We start from the raw sequence: 14,711 nt of genomic DNA on the forward strand, positions 1-14,711 counted from the left end.
GATTCCTGACTCAGCTAAGCTGAGAAATGCATCATGTACTTTTTGTTTTGGGTCATACCCTGTGGTGCTCAGGGGCCATACCTGTCAGTGCTTAGGAAACCAATTGTGGTGCTGGGATTGACCAAATGCAGTGCTGGGATTTGAACCAGGGTTGCGATCACATGCAAGGCAAGTAACTTAACCTTTGTTCTATGTCTCGTCTCTGTGTGCTTTTGTTTTTGGGCTATACCTGGTGATGCTCAGGGGGTATTTCTAGCTCTGCACTCAGGGACCACTCCTGGCAGGGCTCAGGGGACCATCTGGGGTGCCAGGGTGGAACCTGGGTTAGCTGCATGAAAAGGCCGTCGTGTGCTTTTGACTCTCAGGGGTATTGATGGGGGCTGAGCCCTCTGTGGTCACAGCAGAGGGGAGGCAGACAATGTGTCCCGAGTCTACCAGAGCTGCTTGCGGGCCGCAGAGGACTTTGATCATGTGTGTGTTGCCTTGCCAGAGCTTAATTACATGCCCTTTCCTGCATCTTCTGCTGGTACCAGGATCACTAACTTCTTGTACTTGCAGCTAAAGAGGTGGAACGAATAGAATCCTGGCCTCCAGCTGGTTTTTGCCCTTTGATCTTTCTACTTGGAATTAAGGCACATTTCCCCAAGCGGTTTTCCCAGTCGCTTTAAATCAGGAAAAGAGGGCTGGGGAGATAGCCCAGTGGACTGGAGTCGATGATGGAGTGGACAGGGCTCTGACTTGATCCCCAGTACTGAATGGCACCCACAGCACCACTGTGCATAGCCCTGGAGGTCCTTGAGAATCACCGGTGGTGTGGTGTGGTGTGGTGTGGTGAGGTTGGGGAGGGCCTTGGTGGTCTCCAGTTCCTCCGGGCCTGAGCAGTGAATGCTCTGTGGTTGAGTGTCACTGGGAGTACCCCCCTGGGCCCTTTGATCTTTCTTTGGAAGGAGGTATCCCCTGCTCCGTCCGTTCAAAAAGTAGGAAGGAGGTCAGGAAGCTTCATGGTCTATATTCAAGCAACAAATTGGCCAACACCAGGGCTTTGGGGACTTCCTGGCACTGTGTCAGTTGGGCACTTGTTGCCAGCAGTGAGGGTTGGAACTTGGTGCTGGTTGATCCTCCAGAAATTCTTTGGGCATGCACTTGGGTCTCTTCTTTTCTCTGCTCTTTCTCACGGCCTCAGAAGAGGCAAAGGGAATAGAAAGGAATCACTTAGAGAAGGGTGAGGACAACTCTGGTTGTCTCTTGGAGTCACCTAGAAAGTAGGCTAACAAAAAGTCTCCAGGCCTTTTGACCTCCCTCTCTGTCCCCCAACCAAATAATCCTGGTTAGAAGGATGAGAACCGTTTCAGAGAACAAGAACAGAGGCAGCAGAAAGCAGCTGCTGAGACCAAATAGGGAGCCTTGGGAAGAGAAAGACAGGAAGGAAGAAAGAAAGAGAAAGCGAGAAAGAGAGAAAGAAAGGAAAGAAAGACAGACAGACAGACAGAAAGAAAGAAAGAAAGAAAGAAAACAAACTTCACCGAGTTTAAGAATGCATTTAGAACTGCCAGAGATTGGGGACATGGATTTAAGGACTGAGCACAAGATAGGAAGCATGTGGGAGGCTGGGTTCAATTCCAGGCACTGCAAGTTCCCCTGAACACTGATGGGAGCCCACCCCAAACACTGAGCCAAGAGTTGCCCCTGAGCATTGCCAAATAAAAGAGCAAAGACTTTCCCAAGAGTTTGGGAAGCACAGCAAGTAGGGCATTTGCCTTGTACACGGCCGACCTGGATTCGATTCCCAGCATCCCATATGGTCCCCCGAGCACCACTAGGAGTAACTCCCGAGTGCAGAGTCAGGAGCTCTGATGATTGCTGGGTGTGACCCAAAAAAAGCAAAAATAAAAAAAAAGAGTTTGGGAAAGGTGACCGTGCCGGAACCTGACCCAGAGCTGCTGGTCTCCTGAGTGGAGTGGGCATTGAGCTACACTTTGTTCATCTTATCAGGTGGGAGTTGGGGCTCTGAAGAGAGGAAAGGCTTCAGGCTTGTTCTTGTCAAGGTGACTCTGTCTGTGGTTCTTTGGTTTCTGGGAAACTGTCACCCAAATCTCTCAACCCAAAACTCCTGGGAGAGAGCCCCAAAGCTGGGTGAATGCTGACGCACACACCGGCCGGGTCCTGTGTCTGTGGACGCCAACTGGACCCAGCTGGCAGAGCGCAGTCTCCAGCATGCACCAGCTCTGAGCAGGCAGAGGATGGTGGCTGGTCTCAGAGCTTTCGGATGCCTCTGCCTGGCACTGCTGATGCGCCAATGTGTTCCAGGAGATGGAGCAGGAGGAATTTGATCCAGTGACCCCAGGGTTTATGCTCAGTGTGTTTCTTGCTGGCTGTTCTCCCCTACGAGGCTGAAGCAAGATGAATATGTTAAGGAGTCTGAGGACCATCTGCTTCCTGAGAAAAAATAACAGCCCCTTGGAGGGATGAAGGAAATAAAAGCTCAAGGAAGCTGAGGAGAAAATTGATTTTGAAGGAACCGCCCACCCACATTGGAGAATGCAAGCAACCAGAAACAGAGGAAAAAACTTGAAAAGTGTGGCTGTCGGCAATAGATAGGAGGCATTTTCAGAGAATGTGAGTCAGTTCTTTTGAGAAAAACCATCAGCGGTAAAATTTTTTTGGAGATATTAGGTATTAGCAGCCTTGAGCATGCCATGAAGCATGTCCGGCTGTGGGACCCGAGTAATAGGACAGCAGGGAGGGTGTTTCCTTGCTTGCTGCCAACCTGGTTTCCATCCCTGGCATCCCATATGGTCCCCTGAGCACTGCCAGGAGTGATTACTGAGCACAGACCCAGAGTAACCCCTGAGATTGGCCGGATGTGGCCAAAAAACAAAAGGGGCAGTAAAGCTGCTCCCCAAATAGGCTCTCTGTGGAACAGCTTCCTGGAGAGTCATGCTCTCCACTGAGAAACATGTGAGGAAAAGGTTGGTCACACCACTTCAATCTGCCAAGTGCCCTGTCCCTGTGAGATTGTGGGGAGGCCAGAGGTCAGGAGATTCTCACCAGTGTTACTGGTCATTTCCAAGTTCAAGATCATGGACTGAATGGAAGGTGGAGCTTTCATCTCTCGGTCAGCTGAAGGTCACTTTGTAAATGAAAGCAAAAGGTGACTGGATACAGGTCCCTGATGGTGAATACCAATAGGGTGGGCTAGAGAGGGGTCGAGCACATTTCATAGCAACTGCAGAGATTTAGGCAGAAAGGCAGCAAGGCAGAAATATTAGCGAAAAGGAGAAAAGGGCACAGATAAAAGTATAAATCGGGGTGTTTGGGAGGCTGAGAGTAGTATAGAGAAAGACGAATAGAGTGGAAAATTGCTCAATAGTGCCTTTGGAGAAAATAGGATAAGAGATCGGCAGTGATGATTTTGGATTCATCTACAAATGTTATATAGCTAATATTGCCACCAGGAAAAATGAAGTCGTAAAATTTGCTTATAAATGGATGGACATGGAGAGTATCATGCTGAGTGAAATGAGTCAGAGGGGGAGGGATGGACATAAGAATGATTGGACTCATTTGTGGGATATAAAAATAACATAGTATGAGACTCATACCCAAGGACAGTAGAAACAAGGGCCAGGAGGAACGGTCCATGGTTGGAGGCTTGCCTTATGTGGTGGGGGGTAGAGGGCAGCTAGGATAGTGAAGGGACCTCTATGACAATCGTAGTTGGAAATGATCTCTTTGAACTGAGTGCTTAAAGTGAGTAAGGGGACAAATACAACCTTTCAGCACCTGTATTGCAAACCATAATGCCCAAAAGGGGAGGGAGAGACACACACACAGAGACACACACACACACACACACACACACACAGAGAAAGAGAGAGAGAGAGGCGAGAGAGAGAGAGAGAGAGAGAAAGAGAGAAAGAGAGAAAGAGAGAGAGAGAGGACTGGGTAGCAGGGGGATGGGAGGGAAACCAGGGACATTGGTGGTGGGAAATGGACACGGGTGAAGAGATGGTGATGGAACATTGTATGACTGAAACCCAATTATGAACGACTTTGTAACTGCGTATCTCATGGTGATTCAACTGAAAAAAAGTTATAGCTAATAAACATTACTGCAAGGAAGGAGCTTTCATATCTGATTGGACTATGACAAGGTCTATTTCGCTAGAAGAGCTAAGATTAACTGGCCTGGGGCTGGAGAGATAGTATGGCAGGTAGGACATTTGCCTTGAATGCAGCTGACTCTGGATTGATTTCCGGCCCCACACAGGGTTCCCTAAGCCCTGCCAGAAGAAAACCCTGAGCACAGAGCCAGGACTAAGCCCAGAGCACTGCCGGGTGTTACCTCCAAACAGAACAAAAGATGGACTGGGCTATCTGGGAGTTTGTGTGTGAGGATGCCTGCTCTCCTGGATAGGGTCATGTTTGGTACTTTGGTTTCAGTGAGAGGGATTTTAGTACTCTCAAACAGAGAGATGCCAGAAGCTTTTAGTTCTCTATTTTTCCCTAGCAAATGTAAGAAACTGTCTCACAAAGTACTGTGGGTTGCATTTTTGTTTAAATTTATTTGTTTCTTTGGGACCACACTTTGTGGTGCTCAGGGAATAATCCTGAGAGTGTTATTTTCCAGTTACTTCTGGTAGTACTGGGGCTACCAAATCTCATACTAAGTTATATGGTGGGGACCAGGTGGACCAGGTGAGTTCTTTCCTCTTCCTCCTCCTCTTCCTCCTCCTCCTCCTCTTCCTCCCTTCCTCTTCCTCCTCCTCCTTCTCCTCCTCTTCCTCTCTTCCTCCTCCTCCTCCTCCTCCTCTTCCTCTTCCTCCTGGCTCTGCACTGCACTCAGGAATCACTCCTTACCATGCTCAGAAGACCACATGGGATGCTGGCTATAGAGCCTGTATTGGCCACGTTCAAGGCAAGCGCCCTACCTGCTATTCCATCGCTTCAGTCCTGGGATTTCTTCTTGTAGCCAAAGACAAATTTCTCTTCTCTCTTAGGAGATCCTTACCTTAGAAAGGACACAAGAGGGCCTGAAGCAATCGCTGAGTAATGGGTTTAGGCTCTGTATGAAGGAGGCCCAGGTTTGGTCCTTCCCCACTGGGAGCTCTGAGTACAGAGCCAGGAGTAGTTCTTGAGCGGTGCCAAGTGTGACTTTACCCCCAACCAAACAAAATGAACAAAAAGGAGCACAAAAATGGGGCAAAGAAACTGGGTCTTTCACCTCCAAGAGAGAGACTTGAGGGGCATAGGGGTACAGAGCGTAAATGTTGATGATTAAAGGACCATTTTGTGGAAGAGATTTTATTAGCGTGATTGTGTGTAGGCCAGTTTGGGGTTCAGTGGAAGGAACAGCGGCTAGGAACTGGAGAGACAGAACTGGGGTTCGGGGATGTACTTGCATGTGGCCAATCCTGGTTTGCTCTCTGGGACAACACAGTTCCCTGGCACTGAAAAGGGCCCTGGGGCTTCCTGAATACTCCATCCCCACACCCAAAATGAACTACTGAACTCCTTACAAATGGAGTGACCCAGAGATATGTCTCAGTGCAGAGCAAATGCTTTGTATTTGTGAGGTCCTGCGGGGTGCGGGGGGGGGGGGAAGAAAAAGATTGAGTTGTCCAATTAGCTATTGGGGTTCTGGCCATCAGAAGCAAAAAATGGTTAAAATCATTTTTTAAAAAATAGTGTTGGGGTTGCTCCCCACAGTGCTTTGGGGGACCGAAGGGTGAGGGGATGGGGGTGGGGTGACATTAAGCCTGGCTTGACTTAACCTGTTAAGTGGTCAGCCTGCAGCCTGCCTGCATGTCCCGGTGTGTGTCTTCATGAACGAAGGTGCCGGGAGAGTTGTGTGAATGCACACTTCCAGGGACTGCTTGGTTTGGGCAGCTGAACAAGATGTGGGCGGCCTCTGCTCTGGCTGAGCCTTTGTTCGTTCTTGGTCCAGTGAAGCAGCTGGTCTCGTGGAGCTGGTGCTGGGTCTCCGTGCCAGAGCAGCGTCCTCCTGCGGGAAGTCATGCAGGCCAGCCGAGAGGCACTGGGGAGGCTTCTTAGGTGCTCAAAGCAGTGGCTTCTTTGTGGTGTTTGCTTCCCCCAGAGCAGGATTCAGAGCAGGAGCTCAGTCTCCTAAGGCTCCAGGGGACTTGGCGGGCCCAGGCCAGGGACAGAGCTGGACCCGGGCTGAAAGGTGACTTCTCGCCACCTTGGCCTGGACTTAGTCCAGCGTTGGGTGGAGACTGAATTGCCCCTAGAGGTAGGTGGGTGGGGTTGGGCATCTGCCTTGGACTCTATGTTATTCTAACCCTCTGGTCCCCTCTTTTCTCTGCCTCTGGAACAGGAGTTTGGGTTCTAGCGGTGCAGTTGGCTGGGCTCTGGGGCCTCCGGTCAGCTGTATCCGCTGAGGGTGTGCCAGAGTGCTTGCTCAGCCCCACTGCACGCTGTACCTGTTTCCTGCCCCTGTTCCCATGACCCAGAGGCTGCACTGTGGGGAAGGGGAGGCCCAGTTCTCCTTAGACCCTTTCTCTGCTGCCCAGCTTCTTAGCGTGGGATTCTGGTCTTCATTCACACCCAGGCCTGGGGCCTACTACGGAGAGCAGATCAGGACAAGATAGTGGGTCAGAGAAAAGAAAGATCCAGGAGTGGGGCGGCGCAAATAGTGGAGGGTAAAGAAGGGATAAACAGATGGATATGGAGGTTGGGAAGCAGCAGGGATGAAAGCAGAAACAATGCACGCGTTTTTGTCTCAGAAGTTGTCATCCTAGTAAAGGGTGGAGCGATAGCACAGTGGGTTGAGCGTTTGCCTTGCACACTGCCCTCCCAGGTTCAATTCCTCAACCTCTCTCGGAGAGCCCGGCAAGCTACCGAGAGTATCCCACCTGAACAGCAGAGCCTGGCAAGCTCCTCATGGCATATTTGATATGCCAAAAACAATAACAACAAGTCTCACAATGGAGACGTTACTGGTGCCTGCTCGAGCAAATCGATGAACAATGAATGGGAGGACAGGCTACAGTGTAGGGATACACTAAAGGGTGATGGTTGACTCTTCCTTGCCAAGGGATCCCTGGACAGAGCAATGGACTGAATTGCATGGTTTGAGACTAATTTTGAACTGAAACTAGTTCCTTAAGACTGTCCCTGTTAGGCGTTGTGACCTGGGGTTGTCCATTTCTCTGTGAAGAAGACCGTGTTGTTGTTCCTGATGGTCTACTGGAAACCAGACTTGTGTTACGCTTGTTGGTCAGCAGCGGAGTCTGAGTGTGAGTGACCAGGGATACACGGTGGGTGGCTGAGAAGGACAGAGGCTCTCAGGGGAGGGATGGCGGGGCAACTTGGGGAGGAAAATCAACAGATCTTGAAGTCTCATGGAGGATGTGCGACAGTCCCTTGGCACATTTTGTGGGGTGCTTGTGAAGACGGAACCCTTGTGTCTTTAATTATTAACTTAGCACTGGGGTACATTTTTTGCCCAGCCCTCTGATAACTCCCTGTGGTTATTTATTGTCTTGTTTATTAGGTGAAAGGTGAGTATTATGATTAGGACAGGAAAGATTCTGTTCCAGAAGAGCAGAAAAGAACTTTGGCAGCGAAGAGAAGAAGCTGATCTTTCAGTTTGGGATGATGCAGTCTCTGGGCTGGAGTCTGATTTGGGCTGGAAGTAACAAAACAGCAGGATTAGGAGACTCTGAGGGCTTGGCACTTATAGCCAGTTCTTCCCTCCCTCCCTCCCTCCTTCCTTCCCTTATACCCAGTGGGAGTTGGGGCTGGAAGCTGTGTTCTGGGATCACCCATTCAGAGAAAGACCTTGGCCTGCACCCCCAAACTCCAGGCCCCTGGGTGCTGAGCAGGTGCCTATGACTCCATCTCTCTCCTGCGTGCCTCTGCGTCCTGACTCAGAGAGCCCAGACCTGTGTCTCACTTTCTCTACTGCTGAGGCAGGCTGACCTTGTCCTTGTCCTTGGAGACCCTGGGGGATTGAGTGTGCACCCTCTTTCCCCTTGCTGAGGGCCATGGTTGTTGAGCCAGGAAGGAGGGAGCCCAATAGCGGTTCCCTTGGACACAGAGCAGGTGCACATGCGCCCACGGGGCTGTTGAAGAGGTTGGAGGCGGTGGGGAGGAACATTCTGCTGAGCTCCAGAATTCTTTCTCTTGACTTGTTTCCCAGTCACATCCTGGGGCAAGCGCTCAGCCTCGCAGCTGGTGTGGGCTTCCCTTCTTGAATTTCTTTCGAAGTAGTGAATCCTAACTTTTTGGTGGTGGTTGTGGTGGTGGTGGCGGCGGTGATGGCGGGGGTGGGGACACAATACATTTCTCTGAGATTCCAGTGAAAGTTCTGAATGCTTTCCTTAGAACCGTGGTGGTGCTTTGGATATCTGCACATAACACTTCCACAGCATTTCAGGCCTCATGGAAGCCAGATGAAGGGCGCTGGTGCTGAGGACCTTCTTTCTCTGGCTCACCCAGGGAGAGGGAGAGCCTGGAGAGCAGGACTCAAGGTCTACTTAGAGCATTGCATAGTGGTGTCAGGAGAAATGCCCTGTCCCCATCTCTAGGTACTACAGCTCCAGGAATCCCTCCTAGTACACAAGCAAGCCGCGAGCTGGCAGGCCGAGGCAGGAAGTCTGGCTCCCAGCCTAATCCTTGGACACACGTCCTGACTTGCTGGCTCAGACACGGATAATTCCCAACAGGACTTGTCAAGGTTAATACTAACCCCACAGTCTGAATCCTGCATCCCAGGACCTGTGTCTGGGGGTACCCGGGCAGGAAGGTTGGAGAGTTTGTGCCTTTTCAGAGCCAGCAGCCAAAACTCAGCTCTGATGCTACACTGCCCCTGGTTGCTTCATACTCAAGAGCTTAAAACAATTTTTTTTATTGAATTACTATGAGATAGTTACAAACTTATACAAACTTTCATGATTACTTTTCAGTCATACAATGATCGAGTACCCATCCCTCTACCAGTGTCCATTCTCCACCACCAATGATCCCAGTATCCCTCCAGCCACCCACCTCCCATTCTCCCCCCACTCTGTGGCAGGTACATTCTCTCTTACTCTCTCTCTCCTTTTGGGTGTTATGGTTTGCAATACAGGTACTAAATGACCATCATATTTGGTCCATAGTCTAGTTTCAGCATGCATCACCTATTCCTTCACTCAAGCACTTTCGTATGAAAAGCAAGTGTAGTCACATTGTTTTCTGTCTTCTGTATAAGTGCAAGTGTGTGTGTGTGTGTGTGTGTGTGTTGCCATGAGCACAGTTGCTCAGCAACAACCTTAATAGTCAGATACCCTTAAGCTACCACCTCATCCCCTTCAAGCAAGTACTTTTGGAGGATTGTGGTGAAGAATTTCTGAGCTGAATTATTTTTTTTGGAAGGGGGACATACCCAGCAGTGCTCAAGGCTTACTTCTGGCTTTCTGCTCAGGGATCACGACTGGCAGGGCTCAGGGGACTATCTGTGGTGCCAGGGATGGAACCTGGGTCAGCCACATGCATGGCAAGTGCCCTACCTGCTATACTATCACTCTGGCCTCCCCTGAGCTGAGTTTTTTTTCTTTTTTTTCTTTTTCGGTCACACCCAGTGATGCTCAGGCATTACTCCTGACTCTGCACTCAGGAATTACTCTTGGTGGTGCTCGGGGGACCATATGGGATGCTGGGGATTGAACGGGATTGGCTGTGTGCAAGGCAAACACCGGGCCCACTGTGCTATCGCTCTGGCCCCAATAGCTGAGGTTTTTAATGAAGAGTAGAACCCCTAGTATGTCCTTGGATAAAAGATCTCTTTGTAATTAAAAGAGAAAAGTCTTTGGTTTTGAGTCACATCTTGGGGTGCTGGGGTCTGGCTCTGTCTGTGTCTGGGGGTCATTCCTGCTGGTGCTTGGGGAACCACACAGCGCTGGGGTGGGGCCTGTATCACTCCTTTGAGCTATCTCCCAGCCCTCCAAAATATCATTCTGTGACTTGCTCAGGAGCCCAAGGCCCTCTGTACTGAGCAGTGTTCTTTCTCTTTCAGGTCTTTTAACCTTCGTTAACTGTGCCTACGTCAAGTGGGGAACCGTGGTTCAAGACAGCTTCACTTACGCTAAGGTCGTGGCTCTGATTGCTGTCATTATCGCTGGCATCGTCAAACTTTGCCAGGGTAAGAAATCATAGTCAGGGCGCTGGGCACTGGGGTGGTGTTTTCTGAGCTGTCCTCTGTGGGCACCCTTTGTGCTTTATCACATGCGGTAGGGACTAATCTCATTTCCGTTTTCTAGATGAGAAAATTGAGACTGTGGAGTTAAGTTTCTGGCCAAAGTTTCCTAGCTTACTAGTAGTAGTAGAGTTGAAATTCGTACCCTGTCAGACTGGGTACCCAAAAATACAAGCCTGGTATTCTTGTTTTTTTTTGTTTTTATGTTTTGGGGAGGCCACATGTAGCTCTGGGTTTACTCTTGACTCTGGGTTTACTTTTTTTTTTTTTGGCTTTTTGGGTCACACTCAGCAATGCACAGGGGTTACTCTTGGCTTTGCACTCAGGAATTACTCCTGGTGGTGCTCAGGGGACCATATGGGATGCTGAGATTTGAACCCAGTTTGGCTGTGTGCAAGGCAAATGCCCTACCCACTGTGCTATCGTTCCAGCCCCTGGGCTTACTCTTTTTTTTGGGGGGGGGGTCACACCCAGAGATGTTCAGGGGTTACTCCTGGCTCATGCACTCAGGAATTACTCCCTGGCGGTGCTTGAGGGGGCTATATGGGATGCCAGGGATTGAACCTGGGTCAGGCACGTGCAAGGCAAATGCCCTCCCTGCTGGACTATCTCTCCGGCCCCTGGGTTTACTCTCAACTCTGGGTTTACTCTTGACACTGCTAGGGATCACTCCTTGTGAGGCTCAGAAAACCGTATGGGCTTCTCCCTAGAAGGGATTAAACCTGGGTCAGCTACATGCAAGGCAAGTGGCTTCCATGCTGTACTGTCACTCTGTTCCCCTTCCCCCCCAAACCCTGTCTTTCAACTCCTATGCCTATTTCTCCCAGAAGACGAGGAACAGGTGTAGGCCAGTCCCCGGCAGCTGGCTTGATCGTGTTGAGTCCAGTGCCGTGACTGTTTTCTCCCCTTGGGAGGGGGCACAGGCAGAAAAGAACATCTCCTATGCCATCTCTCCAGTTCCCACGTATGACAGGCTGACCCTACACCTACTCTCTGTTTACCTGCGCTTCCTCAGTCCCCTACCTTTCTACCACTCCATATCTGCTCTGTGTGGTGTTCAAAAAGGGGCATGAATCAGGCCAGGGCAGTGTCAGTCCAGTTCTCTAGGCCTGCTTGGTGGTAGTTTCTCACCCTGCAGCACCCAGGGCCTTTTTTTTTTTTTTTTTAAATTTTTGGATCACACCCAGTGATGCACAGGGATTACTCCTGGCTCTGCACTCAAGAATTCGTCCTGGCGGTGTTCAGGGAACTATATGGAATGCTGGGAATCGAACTCGGGTTGGCTGTGTGCAAGGCAAATGCCCTACCTGCTGTGCTATCGCTCCAGCCCCACCCAGGGCCTTCTTGCCATGCTCCCCTGGTTGTTTGCTGTGCCTGGCCATCGCTGCAGCTGCTGTTTCTCTCTTCATGGCTGCCCATTGCCAGAGGTGCACTGTGCAGCTTACCTGCCCCTTCGCTCACAGTCCTTTACTGGGTTCCTTTGAAGTGAGGTTGGGGCGGGGGGCACTAAGCCTCTGCCTTTTTCTGTTCTCTGGGTTCCAGGAGCTACAAGCCACTTTGAGAATTCCTTCGAGGGCTCGTCGTTCGCGATGGGCGACATTGCCCTGGCCCTGTACTCGGCTCTGTTCTCCTATTCGGGCTGGGACACCCTCAACTACGTCACCGAAGAGATCAAGAACCCCGAGAGGTAAGAGCTTAGTCCTCAGCTTCCCTTGGCAGTAGTGACAATCATTTATGGGGTTCCCACTGTGTGCCAGACCCCAGACTCCTATCATCCAGGCTTTCGTTTCAGTCAGCCCCAGCTTCACAGACGGGGGATCCCTGAGAGCAAATTCTCCGTGATCATGGTAACAGAGTTGAGATAATGAACTTCTGTATGTTTAGGAAATTTTTTTTAAAGGCCTTTTCTTTTTCTTTCTTTTTTTTTTTCTTTTTGGGTCACACCCGTCGATGCACAGGGGTTACTTCTGGCTCTGCACTCAGGAATTACTCCTGGTGATGCTCGGGGAACCATATGGGATGCTGGGAATTGAACCTGGGTCGGCCACGTACAAGGCAAACCTGCTGTGCTATCTTTCCAGCCCCCAAAAGGCCTTTTCATGTTAATTAAAGCAGGTATATGATATATATCATGTTCTTTTATGTATTATTATATATTTTTTCCTTAATACTTTTTGGTTTCTTTGAGTCACAGCCAGCAGTGTTCAGGGCTCACTCTTGGCTCTGTGCTCAGGGATCACTCCTAACAGGTTCAGGAGACTATGTGGGATACTGGGGATTGAACCTAGGTCAATCATATGCAAGGCAAATCCCTGTCCACTGTACTATCCCTATAGTTTTTTTTTTTTTGTGTGTGTGTGTGCATGTGTATGGCGGGGTTGGGGTGGGGTTTGCGGGACAGGGGATTGCTCAGGAGGCCTGTGGCCCCTTGTGATGATTCTCAACTAAGCAGGCTGGTGGTTCAATGCGAGAGCCCAGCTCTGTGGTGCTGCTTGTGTGCTGCATGACTGAGGATTACCAGGGTCACACCAGTGGTGCGACCAGAGCCATGCCTGGCAATGTGCTGGGAATCCATGCAGTGCCAGGGATCGATCCAGACCTCACTGCACACCAGGCATGCACCCTAACCCCTGGACTACCTCTGACCCTTGGTAGAATTTTTATCATCCTTATCTCCACAAAGACAACTTTAGGGGGCCAGAGAGATAGCATAGCGGGTAGGGTGTTTGCCTTGCAACGCAGCCAACCCGGGTTCAATCCCCAGTATAGCATGTGGTCCCCCAAGCACCACCAGGAGTAATTCCTGAGTGCAGAGCCAGGAGCAACCTCCTGAGCATTGCTGGGTGTAACCCCAAAAGCAAAAAAAAAAAAAAAAAAAAAAAAGAGAGATAACTCTAGGTCATAGAGTCCCAGAATCTTCCTGTTTCCCTTCTGAGCCTTTTTTCATTTCTCCAGTGCTCACTGATGCATTGTATTTATTGCATTAGCTACCCAATGATAGCACTTTACCACTTTACTCTAATCTACTGTAGTTTAGAAAGAAGCACTGGGCCGAGAGTTTACTAACACACCTTTCCATTGACTTGCTGGATGATCTCGAGGAAGTCCCCTGCCATCTCTGCCTACTTCCTTATCTGCAACTGATGAGGTGAAATGATAAATGTCCCAGAACTTTCCCTCACTCTTTAGAGTCAACAATTCTGGGAACTTAGGTTTTCCAGGGAGTGAAGCGTGAGCTTTTAAAAGATTTATTTATTTATTTCTGATTGAATCACTTTGAAATAGACCTTTACAAAGCTGTTCATGATTAGCTTTTAGTCATACAGTGTTCCACCACTCATCCCTCCACCAGTGTACATTTCCCAGCATCAGTGTCCCCAGGTTCCCTCCCATCACTCCCTGCCCCCGCAGCCTGCCTCAATGGCAGACACTTCTCTCTCTCTCCTCTCTCCCTCTCCCCTCCCCCTACTCTCTCTCTCTGTCTCTCTCTCTCTCTCTCTCTCATTTTGAGCATTGTGTTTTGCAATACAGATACTAAGATACTGAAAGGTTATCGTGTAGATCCCTTTATCTACTTTTAACACTCAGTTTTTGTCCAGCATGATCATTTCCAACTATTATTGCCATACTGATCTCTTCTCTATCTTATGTAAACTTTTAAGTCGAGAGAATAACAATGAACTGCTTTTGACTTTTAGAGACAGAGGGGATTCTTGGGACACGTGGAATGTTGCCACCCTGGGTTCCGAGAGAAGCGGGATTGTGGCCTGGGTGGTGCTTCCACCTACTGGACAGAAGTTAAATGATTTAAGAGTTTTAGTCCCTCAGGCCCTGTGCTCTCTACAGCCTCTATTCTGGCTCTCACTGTAAAGAAATTTATAAAGACGGTGACTTTTATTGAGCTCTAGGGACCCCGAGGGCTTTCTGGTAGGATGGCACCCAAAGGTTTCAAACCGAGTTGGAGTTGGGGTGGGCATATTTCCCAGGTTTTGTTCAGATTGCCCTGCCTACTGGGAGTCATGTTCCCTGTATCTTAGATTTTCATAATTTGCCTTCATAATTTCTTTTTATATCCAAACTTAAGACAATCTTAGGACATCTTTAGAGAAGGAATGCCAACACCCCAAGACTTTTGGATGTGAAAAGGTGAAGAGAGCTCAGAGCTACTGAGCATGCTCTGCTTACGGGGTACCCGGGTTTGATCCCTGGCACTTAATGGTTCTTCAGTTGGGCCAGGAGTAAACCTGAACACTGCCAGATATGGCTCAAAGTGAATAGCACTAAAAAAAAATCTCCATTCTTTCTGTGCTGTCATGCCGTGACATAGCTCTTTTTCAATCTTTTATCCCCCGCCCTGGTCCCCGTGTGACATTCCTTTCCCTTGATGCTCTGTAGTTCTTAGAAGCTTAAGCCACTATCCTAGGCAACTTCAAGGGCATTACCACTGGGGAAATACTACAAGGAGGCCCTGTCTCGGGATTGGTGTGGCAGTGTAAGGATTAAGGAGCAA

At 49.6% G+C, this 14,711-nt stretch overlaps 1 protein-coding gene across 2 annotated transcripts in view; it reads left to right on the top strand.

Moving 5' to 3' along the window:
- Positions 1-14,711, top strand: part of SLC7A7 (solute carrier family 7 member 7) — a 36,595-nt gene that overhangs the window by 18,412 nt on the left and 3,472 nt on the right. For both annotated transcript variants that reach the window (XM_056134017.1, XM_056134018.1), the window contains exons 3-4: positions 10,022-10,147; positions 11,744-11,888. In XM_056134017.1, the coding sequence (XP_055989992.1) occupies positions 10,022-10,147; positions 11,744-11,888 (271 nt within the window). The remainder of the gene's footprint in view (positions 1-10,021; positions 10,148-11,743; positions 11,889-14,711) is intronic.

This window comes from Sorex fumeus, unplaced genomic scaffold (genome assembly GCF_029834395.1).
Source record: "Sorex fumeus unplaced genomic scaffold, SorFum_2.1 ptg000098l, whole genome shotgun sequence".
NCBI lineage: Eukaryota > Metazoa > Chordata > Mammalia > Eulipotyphla > Soricidae > Sorex > Sorex fumeus.